Raw genomic sequence first — 22,222 nt, 5'->3', positions numbered from 1 at the left:
TCTTTACGATGAAGCAGTAACTTTCTCTATGCTAGGGGCTGTTGCCAGGGGTTGTTGCCAGAGGTTGTTGCCGAGGTTCATATCTCAGACACTTCAAGTTTGGTGTGGTCAGGTTGAGAAGAAAACTGCTGTCTGTAAGAATCTTGAGAGACTGGAGCAAGTGAAAATAAGGAGTTGTATCTCTTTTCCAAGATGAACCAATTTCCACCAAAACTGAAGATGCTTCATGAGAACTACGCTACCAAAGAGTTTTCAGAGTATAGAATATGATTATGAATGTCAAGAAATATTTCTTTTGCTCAGAAATGCAGAGATACATTAAAAATAGGAGCAACATAGGAGGAATCAGTTTAATTGCCCATTAAAAAAACCAACCCAAAACACAACAAAAAACTGCTGTCATTTAAATCAAGTTGGGTTTAGTCTCAGTTTCTGAAGTAAATCTCATTCCTAATTTCTCTCTGCTCCTGTCCACTTACAGAAAGCCTTTTTCCATCCCTTAATGTCAAAATCCATTATACTACTTTTTTCTACTGTAGCTACCAAACCCCTACCTCAGAACACATTAACAGGTATAAACAACTCATGAGTGCTGGTTGCTTATCTGCCAGGGTAAATCAACACTCATGTTCACACATCCTTGAGCCAGGAAGACTGATTAAAAGCTCCATGTGGCCGTAAAGCTAGAGTGTTACCTAAATGACTTTCAGTGTTCCCTTGTGACAAGAGTCTTGCGAGAATATAAGAGTTGGGAAGAAAACGTGCACCAGAGAAAACAAACCCAAAGAAAAGTCTCTTTAATCTGGTGGCTGTCTGACATCTGTAACACTTCTGTTCCTAGACAATAAAACTGTCAATTCCTAACCCTCACTTTTCACTGCAGTTCATGTCTATTTTATATATATGTTAAATATAGAAATACATTCTATGGACAGAAAGAAAATTACCTTCTTTTAATGATGTCTCATTTCCTGAGCTGCAAAGGTTACCCAAAACCGCCATATTCACACATTTCTCTGAACTGCAAGAAAAGTTTTTGCCAGATTACATCCTTCAGATTGCTGCATTAGAAATCAGGACCTGATGCATGCTGAGGTGTAAGGATGAAAAGAAAAGTAATTGCAAACGAGCCTATTGCTTGTAGGTAAAATTCCAGGATTAACCCACTTGAATGGTATGACCCAAATTAGTTATATGGGTTTTGTGACTTTTCACTTTTAATATGGAGCTGAGTTTTTAAACTGAGCCCACTGTGTTGCTCTGAGTGTGCTGAGAACAAAACTAGTTTCCAGGGAGTACCATCTCTTAGAAAATGCTGGTATACGTGTAATGTGGCCTAAAACACAGGGTCTTCAGTAAGTACGAAGAGATCTGTGTGCGCGAGAGCAGACCTGCAGCTTCTGTGATTAGTGCTGGGGGCTGTCAAGGTCTTGTGGAGTGTTTTAGTCATGTACAGTGAAAGGTGGGATTTTATCCTGTCAGCAAACTGGTGTATCAAGACTTGTAAGTTAATTGTTGTGCTAAACCACAGTTTGTATGCTAGATAAAACCCTTAGATGTCATAATAAGAATCTTTTCCTGCATTTGTCACCTTTTCCAGAGGTCTCAGTAAATTTTTGATGTTGCTTATCTATTTTTTCCCCAGTTTTTCTTTCTTAAGTAGCACATGAGGCAGAACCACAGGAGGCCTTTAAATGGATACAAAATGTTTAATAATCTTCACCATACTGAATTCAAACTTTCTTCTGTCATTACTCAGTTCTAAGGTGGGGATTTCCTGTTGCAATGTGTCTCAAGCTCCTCAGAAGCACATTATGAATTTTAGGAATATACAACTTTGATTCTCTGAATTTCCGTTCTAAAGGAGAATACTAAAGATTAACAACTGCCTCCCCCCAAAATGCTGCTTTATGTCATGCCTAACTATTTGCCTTTGCTAGTTGACACTAAGTGATGTCCCACAAGACTGTGGAAGTCTTGGCCAACGAGTGCCTGAGATTGAGTTCTATCAGTAGACTTCTTCAGAGATTCCTAATACACCAAGCAAGACTACAGCTCGTGCATATTTTCTGTGACAATAGATTGAAATTTCTGGTTACTTGTTGCTTTACAGTGAATAGCTTTGACAAATAACAAGTCATGTAAGTATCACCTGCTCTTTCACTTATGAATTAAGTAATTGTTTTCTCTCTCTCTGTTTTTAGAAGCAGAAACAGAAATCCTATTGGTCCAGGAAAATATGGATATGGAAAAGTGCCATACATTCTACCTTTACAAACTGATACTGGTCAGCAGCCTCAGAAACTTCGGAGGCAGCGACAGTCCTCAAGGAACCATGTATTTCATCAGAGTCCAAGTCTCATGAACACTTACAGCCAGGCAGCTAGTCCTTCACTTCAACATGGGAATCTTTATCAAGAAGAAAGTGGGCCTCAGACTGGTCATCAAGTGCTGGGACCCTCAGTTTATCAGTCATCTTCATTTCCTGTCTCTCAAAGCCTGTTTCAAAGCAGTGACTCAAACCATCATGGGTCTGTGTCACACCAGGGAGTTCATCATCAGCCCCAGCCTCAACGGGCTGCAGCAATTGTGTGCATTGGCACCTACAAGCAATATAAACTCTGCAACACAAACGTAAGTCCTATACTTAACTTGTTGGACGGCTGTTGCTTTTACCTAGTACACTAAATGTTCACATAGTCAAGAAGTTAAGCTGTATTTTATTAATTTAATGAAGCTTTTTGTGACTGTATTTTAGTGTCTTGGGGAAATACTGAAACTAGATGTGTAATATAGTTACCTAACACCATACCTTCAGGGATTTTAAGGAATCACTAAACCTAGCAATACATGCAATCCTAATTTGGTAGTGGGAGAAACTGAGACATGGGCAAGTCAAATATTTTCTATGAAAGAAATGGAAAAATGGAGTTTCAGTACATGACACTATAAAGGCTTCCTGCTTCTCAGTCTTATAAGACTATCCTTTTGGGAATGCTAGTCTTGCCATCACCCAATAGCCTAGATTACTCCAGTATCTTTCCATGGTGCTGTGTGCACTCTGTAACAGATGCTACTCTTACCAGCATTAAAGCTCGGCATGCTTTGATTTTGGCTTCCTAGTTTATTGGTTAGAAAATCTGTTCTGTGTTAATTTTTAAATAAAACTTACCCTGTTATTACTTCATTCAAAAATGTTTGGCTGGGTGTAGCTCTGTGCTCTGGGGCAATCTCCCATTGTATGTGGAGGGCTAAATGAAGTTCTGCTGTTTCCTGTGACAAGCAATTTTCATCCTACTAAGTTTTTCAGTCTCTGGCTGTATCATTTTAGTATTTCCTAAAGTATCTCTTTCTAATACTTGCATCTTATTTGGGCTATCAATCTAAATGTCACTGACTTGAAGCTCTTATTTGATATTAGAAGACTAGCCTCAATGTGTTGAAATACAGGCCATATTTTCCTGGGTGGGTGCACATCTGATTCTAATGCTTCTTAGAAATCATGTTTTGTGTAGTGGAAGCTTGCATAGTGGAGATGTAGCAAAAATTATATGATGAGGATAACAAAAATATGACCTCAGCAAATCAAATGAGGGCTTTTTTTGCCTCTTAGTACAGTGTCTATTATGTTTACTTATGAATAAAGTCCATTGATTGAGACTAGAGCAGTTGGTTGAAGAGACCTAATGTGAAAAAAGCTTTAGTGTATTTGTCTGAACTGGAAAACATGAAAGGGCTAATTTGAGCCTCTGAGAATGATCTATGGTACAAATTGCTCTTTTGAGAAATACTTCCTGTTTTTTAAAGGAAATGGGAAGTGAACTTAGTGCATTAATTTGGAAAGTTTTCTGTGCTGAATTTTCTCATTGGTGTCCGAGTGATGCACAAAGCAAAAAGTTGGACAATGTTCTGCCTGACTTAAGAAATGTAACAAAATCATCTCATGGAAAGAGTTTAGAGAGCAAGGGGTGAGAAGTGAGTAAGTTAGAAATGAGTGGAAGAAAGAAGCAATTTCAAATGACCAAGGTTTGGAGAAGGAAGGTTTGTAGAGGAAATTCGTTGAGAATGACAAGTGGGATGGAGAGAAGAGGGCTGTGGGCTTGTGAAATCAGATAGTAGCAAGACATGCAGGTCTGTAGGATGAGTGGTCCAGCCATTAGCAAATTTCTTTCAGTAGCTGGGGAACAGGAGTGAGCATACTTCAATGCTAATTTTAAAAACTGTTGTTCAAACAGAAGACTTCCCATGGATGAAGAGGAAAAATAAGTGAGCCTACTCTTGCTGCACCTTTGCCATAATTGTATGTATGAGTGCATTTATAAAGAAACCACCATTTAGATTGCAAGAGACTTATAATAAGGAAATTCTACATGATGCAGCTCCTCCTCATAGTGATATTCTTTATTTAGTAACATTTCTGTTGCCCATGGAGAAGCTGTAATTGCTATTCAGGGTTATTTTTCTCCCTAGAATGTGTAATTAATATAATTACAAAAAAGAAGTTGCTAAGAACACTTTTGGTATGAAGGCCAAGATGAGGGCAAAACAAGACCAATAGTGTTTCACTTTGTTTGCTTGTTCCTGATTAAATGCTTCTGCACGTGGGCTTTGATTTATCGGCAGTGACATGTACCAGGGGTCTTGCCAGCATGCAGAGAATAGTATCTTTTTCTTTCTTTTTCTTTTAATTCTTCCTGGAGCATACCAAAATTGAAAGTCTCATTTACTGAGAGGAAAGTATGCTGTTAACAGTTGACCTGCTGTTGGGACACTCCCTCTAAAGTTTCTCCTAAGGGCAGTTAATTAATGACAAATTAAGTCAATCTGCCTTGGTCCATTAGGTCATTTACTCATTATTGTATATTTATTGGTTTGGGTTTTGTTTTGGTTTTCTTTTCATTAATAGCTGAACTCATTTTACATGGCTGACAACTTGATTCATAATAGCTAAACTTGTGGATTTTGGTTACGGAGAACTTCGGAAGTGCTTGTATTTGTTCAAGTGTTTCTGCAGGTCATTAAATCTGTGCTCTTATTGTACAAGTGACTTCCACTTTTCAGCACGTTGCATATAGGCTTTGTACATGCTCACTTCAGAAGATACAGCTGCTTGTCACCTTCTTCAGCAGGGGAGACAGGCAGTAGATATCTGTTCTTTGTGCACCAACAGTACTGATAGACCATACTAAAACTGTAAGCTATTTGCAGTGTGGTAGACTCTTCAGATGCAGTCTGTATCCTGCAAAATGGGGGATTGATGAGAAAATCTCTCTTACTTCCCCCTGCATTAAAAGATTTATACAGCCCTGTGGGTGAAGTGGAATGCAAACTTGTTTGCCTTGTATGCCACTAGAATGGAGGAAACAGCTCAAATGAACATTTATTTGCTAAGCACTTTTTGTGTTGTCTCAAGCATTGCCAAGTCACCGTCACTTCCTCAGTGTCCCAGTGTGTGAGGATCTGTTTGTAAATTCACTTCAGACTGAGGGTTCCTTTGGCAGTGTATGTGAGGGAGCTTTCAGGGTTCTGGACATTGATGCCTTCTTGGTTTGCTGTGTACATTCGGTGATACAGGTGCCCTTTTTACAGTCAATTTTATCTAATATACTTAATTTTTTTCTAAGACATACAGTGAATTGTGGCTTATTGGCAAAGGCATTAATTCCTAGTTTGTCTCTGTCCTTAATATTCAGAGACTTTATAGCAGCCTTTCAGTACTTAAAGGAAGCTTCGTAGAATCATAGAATCAATAAGGTTGGAACAGACCTTAGAGATCATCGAGTCCAACCTGTCACCCAGCACCTCATGATCGCTGAACCATGGCCTCAAGCACCGCGTCCAATCCCTTTTTGAACACCGAAAGATGAAGAGAGACTTCTTACTAAGGCATAGTGGTATGACCAAGGGGCAACCATTTTAAACTGAAAAAATGTAGGTTTAGATTGGAAATATGGAAGAAATATTGTGTGGTAAGGGTGGTGACACCGGCCCCAGTTGCCCAGAGAGGTGGTGGATGCCTATAATGGTTTAAATCAAAACAACAGGTTAACCTGCCTGCTCCCTCAACACAGAAGTGAGGGGAAAGTAACACACAAAATTCTGGGTTGAGATAAAGAGATAGGAATTTAATATAGCATAATGTAATTCGTAATTACAGAAACACAGAATTGTCAAGGTTGGAAGGGACATCAAGGATCATCTAGTTCCAACTGCCCTGCCATGGGCAGGGACACCTCACACTAGATCAGGTTGCCCAGAGCCACATCCAGCCTGGCCTTAAGAACCTGCAGGAATGCGGCTTCCACCAGTTCCCTGGGCAGCCTTAACTTAGCCTACTTGCAGAAAAGCACAGCGAAATGCAGGAAAGAAAAAACCAGCATGAGATAGAAAACAAAAAACTCCCTGTGTGCTACCCTACTCCTACCCATCTCACTGCCATACCTGTCCAAATGAGCCACCACCCAAAACCCCAGAACTCAGAAGCAACAACTGGAGCAGGAAACCTCCCATGTTGCAAACTGAACTTCAAGCCCCATATTTTGCTCAAGCCAGCACGTTCGTTTTGAAGCTGGTGTGAGGTAGGATGATATAAATAGCAGCAGACTAAAACACAACCTATGACAATGCCCCATCCTTGAAAACATTCCAGACCAGGTTGAATGGGGCTCTGAGCAACCTGATCTAGTTGAATATGTTCCTGCTCACTGCAGGGAAGGTGGAACTAGATGATTTTTTAAAGGTTGTTTCCAACCCAAACCTTTATCTGATTCTGTGTTCTCTTTGGTGGTGAATTGAGGCCAGAAGGCCCTGCTCCATGACAGCTTGTTACTGCTCCTCTTCTGCAGTTCTCCCTTTCTAAATTGCTCCATTACGGTGGAGTCTGAAGTCACATAGTAATCATGTCCACTTAAATGCTCTGATTAGAAAATCTGTGAAATAAAATACTGACTGTTTCAGTGATTCAAGTACTGTGCTGAATAGATTCATGTATGAGTTTCACCATGAAAAGCAATACAAAATGGATGTAAAATCTAAATTGTATTTAGTTGTGCATCAAGGTATGTTTTTGAACAAGTTTATACCTTCACTTTTATATGAATTTGCAAAACCCAAGCTAAAACATATGAAAGACTAGTTGTTGAGACTTCACTAGAGATATTTATGGATGAAGTTTTGCTGAGCTTGCCCAATTTTATTCAGAGTTGCTAGTTTTGCCCAGTGGTTCAGATGGATTACTCTTGAGACTCCAGTTAGACTATGGTGCCTTTCTCAGTATTTTATGTGACTGCTACTTAGCAAGAAGTCAGTTGTGGTTTTGAGAAGTATCTAGATCAGATCAGGAAACAGATTGCTTTTACTTTTCTCTTCCAACACTTCAGCTTTACGTACTATTGTTCTGGTAGCAGAGCTATGGAAAATTCAGCTTTTCCTTCTGAAAAAGAGTTCCTTACCTGGATCTGCGCTCCTGTGTGGAGAGCACTTGAGAAAGGCACCTTAGAAGAGAATACAAAGTACCTAAAAATACACTTTTGGAAATGGAGAGATTTTACAGTTGAAGAGATGAGGTAAGGTAAGAGGCTCAGAGCCAGAGCTAGTTCCCAGCTCTATCATGATAGGATATATTGATATATTTAATTTCCTAAAGAATATTAATGATGATTATACTAATTTTGACTGATGTGAATTAAAACTTTTCCACTGGAAGCCTTTTTTGGATTCTAATTAAATAGAATTGAAATGTTCTGCAGGAACGTGTTGAGTCCATTAAAAACTGATGTGCTTTTCTGTCACCTAAGCACATAGGTAAGCATTGGCAGGCTCCCTTGGCACCTGGCATCTTGGACCATTTCACCAGCTTGCTGGCATTCTGCCCAGGCATTTTGGAAAGTTTTTCACGCTATAAAAACATTGAAACATTTCCAGCATTTCAAGTTTTAACAAAGGTAGAAATGGAATAGTTCCATTTGGTACAGGACAGAAAGTGTAGTTCCTAGATAAGTCTTTTCAGAAGTGACATGGGGTGCTGCAATGATGCATGCACCATTTAAAGTAGTTGAGATGCTCAGATACTGGGGAAGAGCTGAACAGAAGACTATGTATTTTTAAGAGGAAAACTGAAAAGCTCCTTCTTATTCCCAAAGAGCTACTGTGTGGTTTATTTATTTTCTCATTTTGCAATTTGTATGGAGTAGGTGTTTGGCACAAGTGGCAAAGTGGGGTTGTGGTGACATATCTTTTCCTGAGGAAATGTAACTTTATGTGAGGAATTTTCCCTGCCAGCACTGTGGGATTGCATGTATGTTTATTAGTCTGATATTCTGTGGGTGTATAGGAAACTTATTAAAAGCTCTCATTCTGTGACTGTTTTGATATTGGCAGTATAATATTTATAACTCCTGATTCAGAATGTATTGTCACTAATGTGAGCTTTGTGTAACATGGGTACTGGCACAGAGATAATGCTCCTAAAATGTCCTACGCAGTTTGATCAATTGTCCTTTGCATATAAAGGTTGTAGACAGGCAGATGTTAGTCTCTTCTCCCAGGCAGACATCACCAGAATAAGAGGACACAGTCTCAGGCTGCGCCAGAGGAGGTTTAGGCTGGATGTTAGGAAGAAATTCTTCACAGAGAGAGTGATTGCCCATTGGAATGGACTGCCCAGGGAGGTGGTGGAGTCACCATCATTGGAGGTGTTCAGGAGGAGACTTGATGGGGTGCTTGGTGCCATGGTTTAGTTGTTTAGGTGGGTTGGATTGGTTGATGGGTTGGACACGATGATCTTGAAGGTCTCTTCCAACCTGGTCTGGTCTGGTCTGGTCTGGTCTGGTCTGGTCTATTCTATTCTATTCTATTCTATTCTATTCTATTCTATTCTATTCTATTCTATTCTATTCTATGACATCTTTGATAAGGCTTTTGGACCACAGTTATTCCCTCTGCATCTCCACATTGTGCCTCTATGATCTCTCCTTCAGCAATTGAGAACACTGTGTTAGATTCTGCATAATTTTGCATAAACATGGGAAACTGCCTTAAATAATTAGAAAACTATGTTGGGGTAACTTTAGAAGCTCTCTCAAATAGTTTTATTCCAGGAGTGCTCTCTCTTCCTGTGGCAGTAACAGAGCACGGTTAGCTGTTGTGCCCAAATCAATTATTATTAGGTTAACAGAGTACTTCATGAGATATGGTTAGCAGTAGTACTTCAGGATTTTAAAAATACTGCAGGAAACACTGAGCTTCGTTTTTCTTCTGTGAGGATTGTTCTGAGCCTGGTAAATGGGTTGTATAGTGAAGTTAGAGAGGTCTATGTACTGGTTGAAGTTGAGTGGATTTGTGTCTAAGAATGGCTGAAGGTTCAGTCCCTCATTTATGTGTAGTGATGTCATGATATAAAAATCATCTACATGCCTCAAAATCGAAACCAAAATATGTACCAGTTGGCTACAAAATATGGATCACTTGGCCAAACCATGTGTTTCCTAGCTTACTGGTGAGCTATGAACAATGTTTCACGTGGCAGCTAGAATTGCCTGCAAAGTTAAAGTTACCTCTCTAATTCATGGAGAGGACAGGAAAGGGAGAAAGAATCCACAGTTACCCGATTGCTTTGTCAGTCTTGAATAGCAGCATTAGCACTTAAAATATTGAGTAATTCAAATACTTGTTGCAATGAAGCAATATTTCTTTTGTTCTGCAATAAAATACGGCTGCAGGGTGGTTTAGGTGCTTTTTACTGTTCATACATAACCTGTGTGCCAGATTTTAAAGAGGCAACTAATCAATGAAAATTGTGACTTCAGCATTACACCCAGACAGTTGCATTCCTGACATATTTGTAGATGTCTTCAATAGGGTACTGTCAATTTGAGCAGTTGTCATTTATGAAGATAGACACATGTTGTGGGAGGTATTTTATGGTGTTTCAACTTGTCTTTGTTTCTTTTTGTCAGTTCATATTGACAAGTTTTTGTCTGAAATTCTGGTGCATAGTTATTCAACACTGCTATAATTTGAACAAGACATTTACTTTTTGCTTGTGGTCATTTAATTGCACCCAGGATTTTGAAGCAGAGGAAGCAGCAGATGTGTAGCAGCTTTGATCAGAGGAAATCCCTTGAATTAATTTTCAGTTTTTTATTGATTTTTAAGTTTAACTTGGGTTTATAACCATTTGTTCACTCTTGCCATTAATGACAGGTATAGAAAGCACTGAATGTCAGATGTCAACGTCTGCTTTGATACATGAACAGAGTTATTTTTCCTGGTATTTTTAGGAGATTAGTTCAGTACTGCTGAACAAGTATAAGACACATTTAGAAGCCAGACAGCAGGAAAAGAACATAAATTACATGAATACAAGAGTCTGCAGTGGAAGTACCTAGCAGTACAGTCCCAGTCCTCTGTAGTACTGACTGAGGGCAGTGGAGTAAGAAGCAAGTGCAGAATCATAGAATTGTTAGGGTTGGAAGAGACCTCAAGGATCATCTAGTTCCAACCCCCCTGCCATGGGCAGGGGCATCTCACACTAGATCAGATTGCTCAGAGGCACATCCAGCCTGGCCCAGGGATGGGGCTTCTACCACCTCCCTGGGGAGCCTGCTCCAGTGTCTTACCACCCTCACGGTGAAGAACTTCTTCCCATCATCCCATCTGAATCTACCCATTTCTATTTTTGTTCCATTCACCCTAGTGCTATCATTACCTGACACCCTAAAAAGTACCTCCTCAGCTTTCTTGTAGCCCCATTCAGATAATGGAAGGCCACAGTAAAGTCTCATTGGAACTGCCTTCTCTCCAGACTGAAGAGCCCCAACTCTTTCAGTCTGCCCTCATAGGAGAGGTGCTCCAGCCCTCTGATCTTCCTCATGGCCCTTCTCTGGACATGCTCCAGCACCTCCAGATCCTTCCTGTAATAGGGGCTCCAAACCTGGATGCAATACTCCAGGTGGGATCTCACCAGAGCAGAGTAGGGGGGGAGAATCACCTGGCTGTGGTTCTCTTGATGCAACCCAGGATGTGATTGGCTTTCTGGGCTGCAAGTGCACACTGTTGGCTCATGCTGAGCTTCAACGTTAAGCTAAGGGTTTTGAAAAATAAGTGGTCTGTTAAGCAAAGCTGTTGATAGAGTTTTTAATTTAGTGTATTTTCTAGTTATTATTTTTAGATTTTTAAGCAGGGCTAGAAAAGAACAACTTTCCTGGCTGACTTCCTTTCAGCCACTGAAATAAGAGGGGCACTTATTTTGAAAAAAATTAATCAGAATACTTGGGACATGGGAAAATGAAGCACTTCTTTCATCTTGTTTGTCTTCAGACTCTTTCTTGGATGAAATATTTGAGTCAACAAAATGAGACTAAGAGATACCAGGTATGGAAAGTTTCAGTCTGAATGGTTAAAGTTCGATGAACCCCTAAGTAAACGGGCAGTGCTACCAGCTGTAACTGTATCAAAACATTATAAATGATGGCAAATGTATCTGCTAGTTAGTTTAAAGTGCCTTTTTCAGTTGTTTTTTCTTTTAAGTAGTCTGACCTAGGAAGAAATAATATATTTCAGAAAGAATGTAGGAGTATGTTGTATCAGAAACTAATTTTTGCTGGAAACAAGAACTGTAAAATACAGATAATCTTGTGTTTTGTTACACTTGGGTCCTGCAAAATCACAGTACTTTTTAAGTTGCATCTACGTTACTCTACATTGGTTCGTGTTTTGTGGAAAACAAATTGTTGCACTTTTTAGGTTGATGGTTTGATTGTTGTTCTTTGTCCAGTTCTGGGCCCCTCAGTTTAAGAAGGACATGGAGGCACTTGAACGTGTCCAGAGAAGGGCAACGAGGCTGGGGAGAGGCCTTGAGCACAGGGCCTATGAGGAGAGGCTGAGGGAGCTGGGATTGTTTAGCCTGGAGAAGAGGAGACTCACGGGAGACCTTATTGCTGTCTACAACTACCTGAAGGGTGGTTGTAGCCAGGAGGGGGTTGGTCTCTTCTCCCAGGCAACCAGCACCTTAACAAGGGGACACAGTCTCAAGCTGCACCAGGGTGTTCATGAGGGGACTGGACGTGGCACTTGGTGCCATGGCTTACTCATGAGGTCTGGTGACAGGTTGGATTTGATGATCTTTGAGGTCTCTTCCAACCTTGGTGATTCTGTGAAAAATTAAAAAATGCATTATCTCAGCAAACTTACCAGAATTCACTCTGCATGTAGTAACAGTTGTAAATCTGGGCCTGTCCCTTGTTGTCACTTAGAATAGATACTCTTCTGGAAAAATGTTGTGATTGTTGCTTCAGTAAGAGTTTTTGAGTTAACAAGGTGAACATCAGGGTAATACAAACTAAAAACTTAGCTAAACTTTCAATCCTTCTGCTGCAAGCATTCAGGTAGTCCATCTCTCACACAAAGGCCAGTCATCTGAATGGAATTCATGGAACTGAGTTTCCATTTAAATGGATTAGTCTTTCAAGTATGTAGAGGAATATTCCCACCTACTGCTGAAGCTGGTAGAATAAAAGAGTAAGGTAGTGAAACCTATGTGACACAAAGACTGCAACTCAGAAAGAACAGGCAGCTCAAACAACAGTGTTTTTAAAAATGAAATAAAATAACTGCTGGAAAGCCTGCAATCACATTTTATTACACTGGCATAATTTTATATAGTCTATGAGGATTATATATATCATCCTAGCATTGAGTTGTTGATTTCACTAGAATGACATTAATTGTCGCAGATTATTGCAATGCTGATACCAATGGTGCCTTTCAAAAAGAGTCATGGAGTTGCTAGTATATAGTACATTTTTCTCATATACTGAATGCTGCTGTATTAAAGCAGCTATCCTTGGTACATAAACCTCGTATTTTCTGAAGAGAACTACTAAAACTTGCTCTACTTTCTGGATGCCTTTGAACAAGGCTGAAAGCTTCCATGTTAAGGCGTCCTTCAGACTTTGAGCCAGACTGTATGAAATGGAAATAACTTTTCATTGATTTCCCAGTAAATGAGTCAATAGTGTACAGCTGAAGCAACTTGAGCAGTATGTAATGTTTCAATAAGTACATATTTGAATGGAGAAATTCTTGTATTTGGTGTGGGTTGTTTTGTTTTTAATGCAGCATATTTATACAGAAAAAAATTGATACCACTGCTGAGACTGAGAACAGCCATGGTACAAAGTAGTTATGATTTCTGTTGCAGATACCCAGCTTTGGATGCTTGATTGGGGTCATATAAAGAATAATCCTTTACACTGCAGTCTCAGTACTGAAATGATTCTTCACTAAGGAACCTGGGCACTGAAAGAAATTTGGGATAGTAAAATAGTAACTACATTTTGAAGGGGGGGAAAAAAGGGTTCTGGAATGCAATGGTAGTCATCTGATCTTTAGCTGGCTCAAAAAAAGACGAGCACCAGGCAACCAGCTAGATCATTGGTAGGTGTGAACTGAGATAGCTCTGACTTCCATGACATACTTGTGTATCTCTTTTCACCACACAATAGTCTGTTCCAGCATGGTCTGTTGCCAGTATTTGTCTTTGTTTTCTTCTTGTTAAAGGTGGATGTTCTAGAAACCAGTCATTGGTTTTCAAATTGTAGGGTTTGGGGTTTTTTGGTGGTTTTGTGTAGTCTCTTGGTGTTTGGTTTGTTAGTTTGTTTGGGTTTTTTTGATATATAATTTGTAAAATTTTAGCAATAGACAGAAATGTATTATTTCTTTGATGTATTTTTGGTACTACTGAAGAGCTGTACTGTTAATTTTCCTAGTATAGCTCTTTGGTGAGCCCCTCCTATGCTTATAGTGCTAAATGTTTCCGGTCATGCACATTAGATCAGTGTATGTGCTTTGTGTGGGATGGATGACTGGCTAACATTTTATTTAAAACCAAAGCTGGACTTGAATCTTTTCCAAGTTGCAGAAAATCTTAAATAAAATAAGTGATTTCAATCTAATCAGATTCTGATTCTGTTAGTGAGTATTTTCAAAAAGCCACAAACCTGTAAAGTTAAGCAGAAATACTTTTTTTTCTCTTTATTCAGTTGATCTCTCTTACTCACTATTAGACAGATTGTGTTTTCAGCTGTGAAGTGCTATGGAAAGGGAAGAATGTAAAGCTGTAGCAGATGCACTTGCCATATTACAGATTAATCACTTACCTGTCTGAGACATTGCAAAGTCAATAAAGATTAGGATTAGGAAACACTTCAGATAGTTTTCTAGTTAAATTCAGGGAACTTTCTTGGTACAAAACTGAAATAATTAATGGAAAAAAGGTGTCTTAAATTAAAGACTAAAATGGTAGCAGTTCCCTTACCCATGGCAGTGGGAGACAGCACGTATCATTGGAAATGAGGAACCCTGGTATGCAGCTCTGCTATGGACCCTTTTCTTTTTCCCAGACATGCTGGTGCAGAATGGGATTTGGTAGAAATAGAATGGTTTTCTATTGTGCATACATCTAAGTTCTTTTCTGTCTGTGACAAGCAGCACCTTGATAGAAGTGAGGAAAAAGAGAACGTCTGTGACTATTACTTGCTCCCTTAGACTCTTCATTACTTCAGAACATCTCTCTGGTTAGTAAAGAAAGTTTATGATGGTTGTCAGAACTAAGCTTAATGGCCATTGCAGTATACACGTAGGTGTAAATTCATTGCTTGAGGCAGTGCAGAGATTTTGGCAGCACGGGTGCTCGTTCCTCATAAACTTGCACGGATACCATGGCATTCACAGATGTCGATTTTCATTCCACGTCAAGCCAGACATTTCTGGTGTATTGTCTGTGGTCACGGGCTGTAACCAGAGCTGGTGAGCACCAGTTTTTACTGCAGAACTGTTCTTAATATAATTTTTAAAATTGTGCCTCTTAAAATCCCTTCTGTATTTTGGTTATCAGGAGCATTAATTCCATTGTAACAAAAAATCTGCCAGATGTTTCCTTCCACGGATCTCTTACACACATTTAGTATAGCATTCTTCTTTTTTTCAGTTGTCAGACAATTGTCTTTGTAGTCTGTTACAATGGGTAAAATGTTGCGGTGGGAAGCAGACAATCAATATGATTGGTAATCAGGCTTCAACTCTATTGTTCAAAAGCACAGCTTATGAAGCATCTTCAGCAGCTAAATATGCACACGTGTCATTATTCTATTAGCTATTAGTCCAGGGTTACATCATAATATCCAGCCTACTTGCGGCTAGGCCTACGTGCAACTCCACAACCTCCTTTCTCAGTAGGTCTTTGTTTCACATATATACTTTGTTTCACATACTACTATCTTGTAAGTAACTATTTCACATGATGCTATCTTATGAGAAACTCTTGTAAGTAACTATTTCACATGGTGCTAGCTTATGAGAAACTGCAAGCACAGTCACAGGGCTGTGGTGACCTTGCTGCATCAGCACACCAGCTAAGCTGTGAGCAGTAAACAGCAAGATGGAGTCTGGCCTATACACTCTGATCAAACAACTGTTCCATAGAACCATGTCCCTGCAATTCAAGCCATTCCTCAACAGTAAAAATCAGAACTATTGGGGAAATAAGAGAGTCTCCAGTAGTTTAAATGTATCCATTGCTGTCTTCCACTGTGTGTTCAGCTAGACAAAAGTAGATTGCCTTGATTCCAAGTAACACTGATATGATGCACAATCCTTGCCAATGCAAAGGTAGCTTAGCAGAAGAATTAAAAATTGGAGGGCCTGTAATTCTCCTTTCAGATGTGGACATGGAACTGCCATGAGTTTTGGGAAGATGAGGCACTAACCAGCACTTGAGAGCAGAAGTTCACTGCTGTGGATTGTTGTGTAAAGACCTGGCATTTATATGGTATGCATATTGCAAGGACATGCCACTTGAGAGAGAATGTTCTGAAAATGAAGGAAGAGTCTTTAGATTATGGTTTCAGAAACAAGTATTTGCATGATTTTTCTTTGGAGATTCATTTATTCTTTGGAGATGTCTTTATCCTCAAGAGTGTCAAAGGATTAATATGATTAGGTAGAACCACTGCAGAAATGAAAACTAGAGTATAACTAGATTACCTGGACTTAATATATAGTCTTTCATACATAAAACAATATTAATTATGAATTATGATTGAGCCTAGAGAATCCAGAACTGTGGGGCCTTGGAAAAAAGGAGTCTGCCAGTTGCTGTAGGTCATAAGAATGAAACTGTGCCAAGAACCTTAGTCAGTGTTTTAATTGCCTTTGAGGTGATTTCAGGATCAAAATGGCCCATTTATGCAATTCCAGAAGTACATTATCTCAGTGCAGCTTTGCTAACGGCAGGCGTGCATCCAGTGGGAGCACATCTGCTGGCAGGCTGATAAACTTCAGGTGGTTTGCCAGCACTTCATTAATTAACCAAAGTGTCAAAGATTTGTTAAAAACTGCTTTTTGAATGTTTACTAAAAGTCTAAAAACAATTATGGTGGTTTCTTTGTTTCACAGTTTTAGCGGTACTAGCAGCTCATTTTAATACAGCTGTAATGGTACACAACAAAGACAAGCACTGTGTGTTGCCATCCTTCAGAATGCTTTCATACCTGCATCTCTCAGATGAAATTGAGACATAAATAAAGCTACTGTTTCAGAAGTTGTAGACATAGGCCTGAGGTCACAAAGCATAAAGGGCTATTTCCAAAATGTTTTGTCTTGATCACTGGTTGCCTCATCAACACTGTACTGTGCTGCTGCTGTGCATTTCGTGTTTTGAAAGTACAGAAAGAACATTGAAACAGCCACACCAAAATGCAGCAGTGGAAACTCTGTGTCTTACCTTCTGTGAGACTGTCCAGCACTTCGAAGGTATTTAGTTGAAAAAAGTCTTGCATGCGTGATTTACAGCATTGATTTTTCCAAGCAGCATATAGTTTACTAGATAATTTATGTCTGCCTCTACACAATGGAATGTGAGATTTATCTTAGTAGATGCAATATATATTTCTTGCTGATCTGGCCTCCACAGACCTAGCTTGAAAAGCATGTTTTATGTCTTTTTCTAGAAAAGTCCAGAGAGCTCATCCTCTATCAAAACCTCTACAAAAACTTTATGTAACTCTGTCAATCATGGGGCCAGGGGGAGGGGAGGGAAAAAGGTTTTGAAGAAAAAATGAAATTCCAGATCTGTTGTTAATAAAACAGTGAATCAAAGTCATCAATAAGAGAAGAAAAAAAAATGTTTTCAAGTCTCTATCACGCAGCAGCACGATCCTAATGCTCGTGTGTCAGGGGGAACTGAGGGAGAATCACACAGTGAGGTTAAATAGTTTAGCAAAGTTCATTCCAAAAGCCTCTGGAAGATTTTGGAAAGAGATCCATGCTGGTTAAATCCTAGTACTCTGGCTTAGGCACAGGAACATTCTTTACCTGTAAACATGCCAACACGCCTGCTTTTTAAGGCAGAATTGCTATTAGTTTGGCAGAGAGCCAGGAGAGGTGCAGGGACTCTGTCATGGGCAGCCCTTCAGACAGTGTAAGCCAAGTACAGGTGTGACCTGCTCCCTAATGTAGGCCACATGCTGCAGGGAATTGTATGATGGGAAAACCTGTCTTTGCCCCTGCCCTCTTCCAGTGCCTCCCAGCCATGTGTGTAAACAGGGAAGCAAATGGTGAGCTCTGTGAGGTACAACTGTTAGACAGTGTAAATAAGAGCTTTCTTTAGGGCTGTCATCTTTTCATCACAGATGCACTTCTAAGAGTTTTATAGTCAAGCTATATGTGTTTGTGCCAGAAATAGTATTTAGAGTGTAAAAATATAGAAAACTCTGAGGGAATAAATAAAACATTACAGACTAAATAAATAAATAAAACTACAGACAACCCTATACTAGTTTCACTTGTACAGCATCGTGTTTTTTCCTTTTAGTGATAACAATGTATTTTCTGCCTAAAAGATGTGCCAAAAGTCCACAAAGACCAAGAGAAAGTGCCTGGTACTCTTAGCTCTTCTGAGAAAGGCTCTAGGATGGTTTTTTTTCCGAAGGAGGCTAAGCAGCAGGTGGAGTAAACCTGTCACTTTCTTCAGCTGTGCATGAGAGTGTAGGCAGGGTTAAGGAGGGAGGTATAGCTGTTAACTAGTTTACACACACAATATAAAGGTATTTAATACTTAGTGATGCATAAACTGTATTAAGTTTGAGTAGTTGTGTTTGTAGTTAACTCTTCATAAAACAGTTTAAAAGACATTTAAAAATGAAAATTAGTGTAATCTGCATAAAGAATAAAGCAAGACCTGATCATGCTCTGGAATTTGTACTCCAAATTTTATTTCATAATTAAACTTTGATGAAAGAAAAGGAGGAAGGACAAATGAGTAAGGACTTTTAAATAGGTGGGAATGCTGCTGAGTTAGCCTTTTCTTCAGATTTCAGCTTAGTCCACACAGTGTTAGTATCTTTGTCAGTCCTTTGCCCTGCTTTAAAGCAATGGGGCTTCTGTCCTGTGGGCAACTTTCAGTAGTTTTAAAACAGAAATTGCAGCTATATGAAAATGATCTCAGAAGGGGCAAGTGACACTATTTTTTGGCAACAGCAGTGAATATTTTCATCTTTTGATTCATATGTTGTCTGCAGTTGGTATGAACTGGGTGTACAGGAAGTGGTTTATGAGCCAGAAATACTGGTACACAAGAGCACAAGCTCAAGGCTTGGAACAGGAAAAACAAGAAACAACAAAACTTTACAGCAGACTGCCAGGAAGCATGTGCCAGAAAAGGGTGAAGTAGTGCAAAAAGAAACCCTTCAGGCTTGGTTCTTTGCTGGCGCAAACTGATGTTGTTCTGCTATAATTTCATGTAGTGACCGTAATTTATGGCAGCTCAGGTTCTGTCCCTTCACCTTTAGGATATGTGTCATAATTGAGCTCTCTGAAAAATATAAGCTTCCTAGCCTTGGCTGGTTGGTTGCTGTTGCTGAGTTACACTTGCCCATTGCTGTGCCAGAGATGTAAAGATGAGTATTTCATTTGTGAGAATATAGATTAACTTTCTGCATTTGGCACTTAGAAGGACTTTTGGTTCCATCTTTCCAATGTAGTTCAGTGGCTCACGATCCTGTTTTCAGGGCAGCCTTTCTTTTTCCCCCTTTTTTTTTTCTTTATTAGAGGGTTTGTTGAGGAGATAAATATTTGCATGTACTTGGAGATCTCAGAAGGGTGGGCGAATGGAGCACAGATGGCTCCTTGGCCAGAAACTGTGTTTATTCTAGATGATTTGTTGCCATGATTCTAATAAAAGATAAAGTAGACCATGAACCTTCCCCTCGGCCATGTCTTTAGTACAGTTTATAGCCCACTTGAAAACTCTTGACTTCGACATCTCACTGATCCAGTTACAAATATCTTCATATATGGAGGGTGGATATAAGGCAAGAACTCCTCTGGGACCTCTGTTGTGCTGGCTTTTACTGCAAAGTCCACCAATCTTTCTCTTATAAAAATAGAAGAGAACTGACTTGAGGTTGCAATGAGAACTTCTCTTACTGATTTTCTTGCCTTTCCCTTTAAAACCATAGTTATTTAGCCATGCTGCTTTCATGTAATATTGTCTCTTTTCTTCCCTTGAAAGCTCATATAGAAAAAATACTCTGCTCTTCTGGTCCAGTTCTTCATGTGGTTTCTACTCTCCTTAAATAGTGTTTTTATCTACTCTTCTTGAATAGTGTTTTCAACAGCCATTTTGATCATCTAAAGGCCAAAGCTTGTCTATTTGTCCAAGCATGGAATTTGTTATTATTAATCCCCTGCCTTTTCTAGAAATCTTTCTCTCTTTGTTGTATGCTGACAGCTACAATGTGAGGGTACAGGCAGAACAAACTAATTAAGTATGTAATTTGTATTTGCTTTTGGAATCTGCTTCACATCTAAACAGGGCTTGTCTGCCAAAGGTTTGCATTGCAGGTGACCTAATAAAAGATGTTATTTCTCTCTGTAAAACTTGCCCTGCCCTAATGTATTGCCAATATGTGTGTGTGTGCATGCTGGAAGAAGCTCTTCTCACTATTTTGGTTCAAGACCTTCGAAGCTGGCATTTGAAGGCAGAAGTTAACATACGAAGTCATGCAATGACTGCGATAGCAGCATGTAGAATTAAGATGTGAAAAAGTGCTAATATGGTATTGAAGCATAAGATAAGAAGCTGGTGTGGCATGCTTTTAATCAGTGATGCAAGCATGTATGTTGTTTCAACTGTTGAATCTGAGCCCAGAAAACTAATAATGAAAAATGTGAAGCTGTTGTGCAAAGGAAATTATTTAGATATAATTTATTGACTTATCTTGAAGTGTTGTCTTTTGCTGAGGAAAATGACAGCTCAATTAAAAAATGGCTTGGTGCTTTTTGTTGTTGTTGTTGTAGAACCCTTGCTCTCTGAACTCTACAGATTCTTCTTTTTTCTTTTTTTTTTTTAACTACAGGCACTTTTGATACTGTTACTTAAAAGCACAGTGTTCATTATCTGGAGTAGAATTTGGCAATGCCTTCATTAACCTTCTATAGTGAGTTAATGAGAAAGCAAAAATAACATTGCTGTTTTATTATTCTTTTATTTGAACAGATGTGTCCTGAAAGCAGCAGAAATATCAGAGAAGTGCAATGTGCATCATACAATAACAAGCCATTTATGGGTCGATTTTATGAATGGGAGCCTTTTGCAGAAGGTAAGGGAAGACAGCTTGGTTCTGCGTTATTATACAGACAGTGTTTTGGAAAGGCAGACATGAATTTTACTTTGTGGAAGCCATCAGGCTTTGACTGTTGGAGTCTTCCTCATTTTGCTCTGTTCCTCTGCTTCATTTATTCATGGGCAGACAGGTAGATAATCTCACATCAATCTTTCTTACATTTTACAGGAATGTAAGCATACAAATCCTGCTTTGACAGGTATACCATTGGTTCTGTACAGTGTTACAGCAGTATTTCAGCTACTACACTGCTAGCTGCCCTCTTTTTAGAAGTACTTGTTTTTGATGACAAAGCTCAGTAGGGCTTCATTTATGTAAATGAAGTTACATTTTTGTAATGCCACCTTAGCATGTGACTCATGGTCCTTATGCATTCATTTTGGGACTTTCTGGCTGTTTACTCTGTATTTTCTAATGTTATGTTTGACAGTTGGGATGGTGACTGTGGGAGGGATACCTGTGCTATGGACTTCCTCAGCTGCATGTTGCACTGGTTGGCCTGGAACACAAAGCAGAAGCAGCTGTTGCAGTGGTCTTCCACCCGTCTAGAGTTCTAACCCTTGGAGGATAAAATCTCAGTCAGTTGAGGGTTGTAACCTTTCTCCAGAAGCATGTTTTATCAAAGGGTTATACATTTTGTTTGTCTTTCCGGAAGCAAGACCTGGACCCACATCAGTTGAGATTTGTCTTTCTTTTTTTTTCCCCCTTTTTTTTTTTAATGAGGTAAGTAATTTGTTCTTCAGTTATGTCTCCATGGTTTAGTTGATTAGATGGTGTTGGATGATAGGCTGGACACAGTGATCTTGAAGGTCTCTTCCAACCTGGTTTATTCTACTCTATTCTAAATTCAGAGGAATATGGTTCATTTCTTGTTGATTTTTTAAAAAATTTTAATAACACTTTTTAAAACTCTGTTTTTCACAAAACTTCAAAAACCAAAGAGGATTTATGCATACAAGAATATGTGTGCAGACTGTGGCATAGCTATCTGTGATTCTGAGGCCATTCTCTCACATGGCATGAATCGCTACTAGGAGTGTACAAGGATGACTTTGTTACTCATGCTGTGTGACAGGCTGTGTGTACTCTGTACCATATGTTCTGTCCAATGTCTCCCCTCCAAATGGAGATAGTGTCACCCTAAAATTTTAAAATGCCCTATCTACTTATCATTTGTGGATTTGAGGAGGACAAAATAGAAGGAAGAGGATTTACATGTATTCTTTCAAGTGTGTCTTGAATATGGCTTTTATTGCCTTCTGTGTAAGTAGCTATAGATTTATCTTTATGGAAAGGCCTTGCCCCTGTATGTCCTAAAATTCACACAGTGGCAACATTTACTTGATCATTACACATCTTCAGTGTCAGTGATCTGTTTTGGGGCAGTTAGTGCCCTGTGTGTTTTTTACCTTCCTTCTGGAAAAGGAGTGGGAAAGTTTCTTTCATGACAGAGGGCTTCCTCCTGGTTCTCATATTTTTATTTCCCCTTCCTTCACCATGATAGTTAGAAGAAGAAGAGGGATGATAGATACTGGTGA

At 39.3% G+C, this 22,222-nt stretch overlaps 1 protein-coding gene across 1 annotated transcript in view; it reads left to right on the top strand.

Annotated features, from left to right (window-relative positions):
* THSD4 (thrombospondin type 1 domain containing 4) overlaps nt 1-22,222 on the top strand; it is a 255,995-nt gene that overhangs the window by 45,943 nt on the left and 187,830 nt on the right. The window contains exons 5-6 of the mRNA XM_068143956.1: nt 2,205-2,634; nt 20,558-20,660. Coding sequence (XP_068000057.1) covers nt 2,205-2,634; nt 20,558-20,660 — 533 coding nt within the window. The remainder of the gene's footprint in view (nt 1-2,204; nt 2,635-20,557; nt 20,661-22,222) is intronic.

This window comes from Melanerpes formicivorus, unplaced genomic scaffold (genome assembly GCF_026170545.1).
Source record: "Melanerpes formicivorus ecotype bairdi unplaced genomic scaffold, bMelFor1.0.p_v2 SCAF_10, whole genome shotgun sequence".
NCBI lineage: Eukaryota > Metazoa > Chordata > Aves > Piciformes > Picidae > Melanerpes > Melanerpes formicivorus.
The sequence above is the reverse complement of the archived record's forward strand: the minus strand, read 5'-3'. Positions and strand labels throughout refer to the sequence as shown.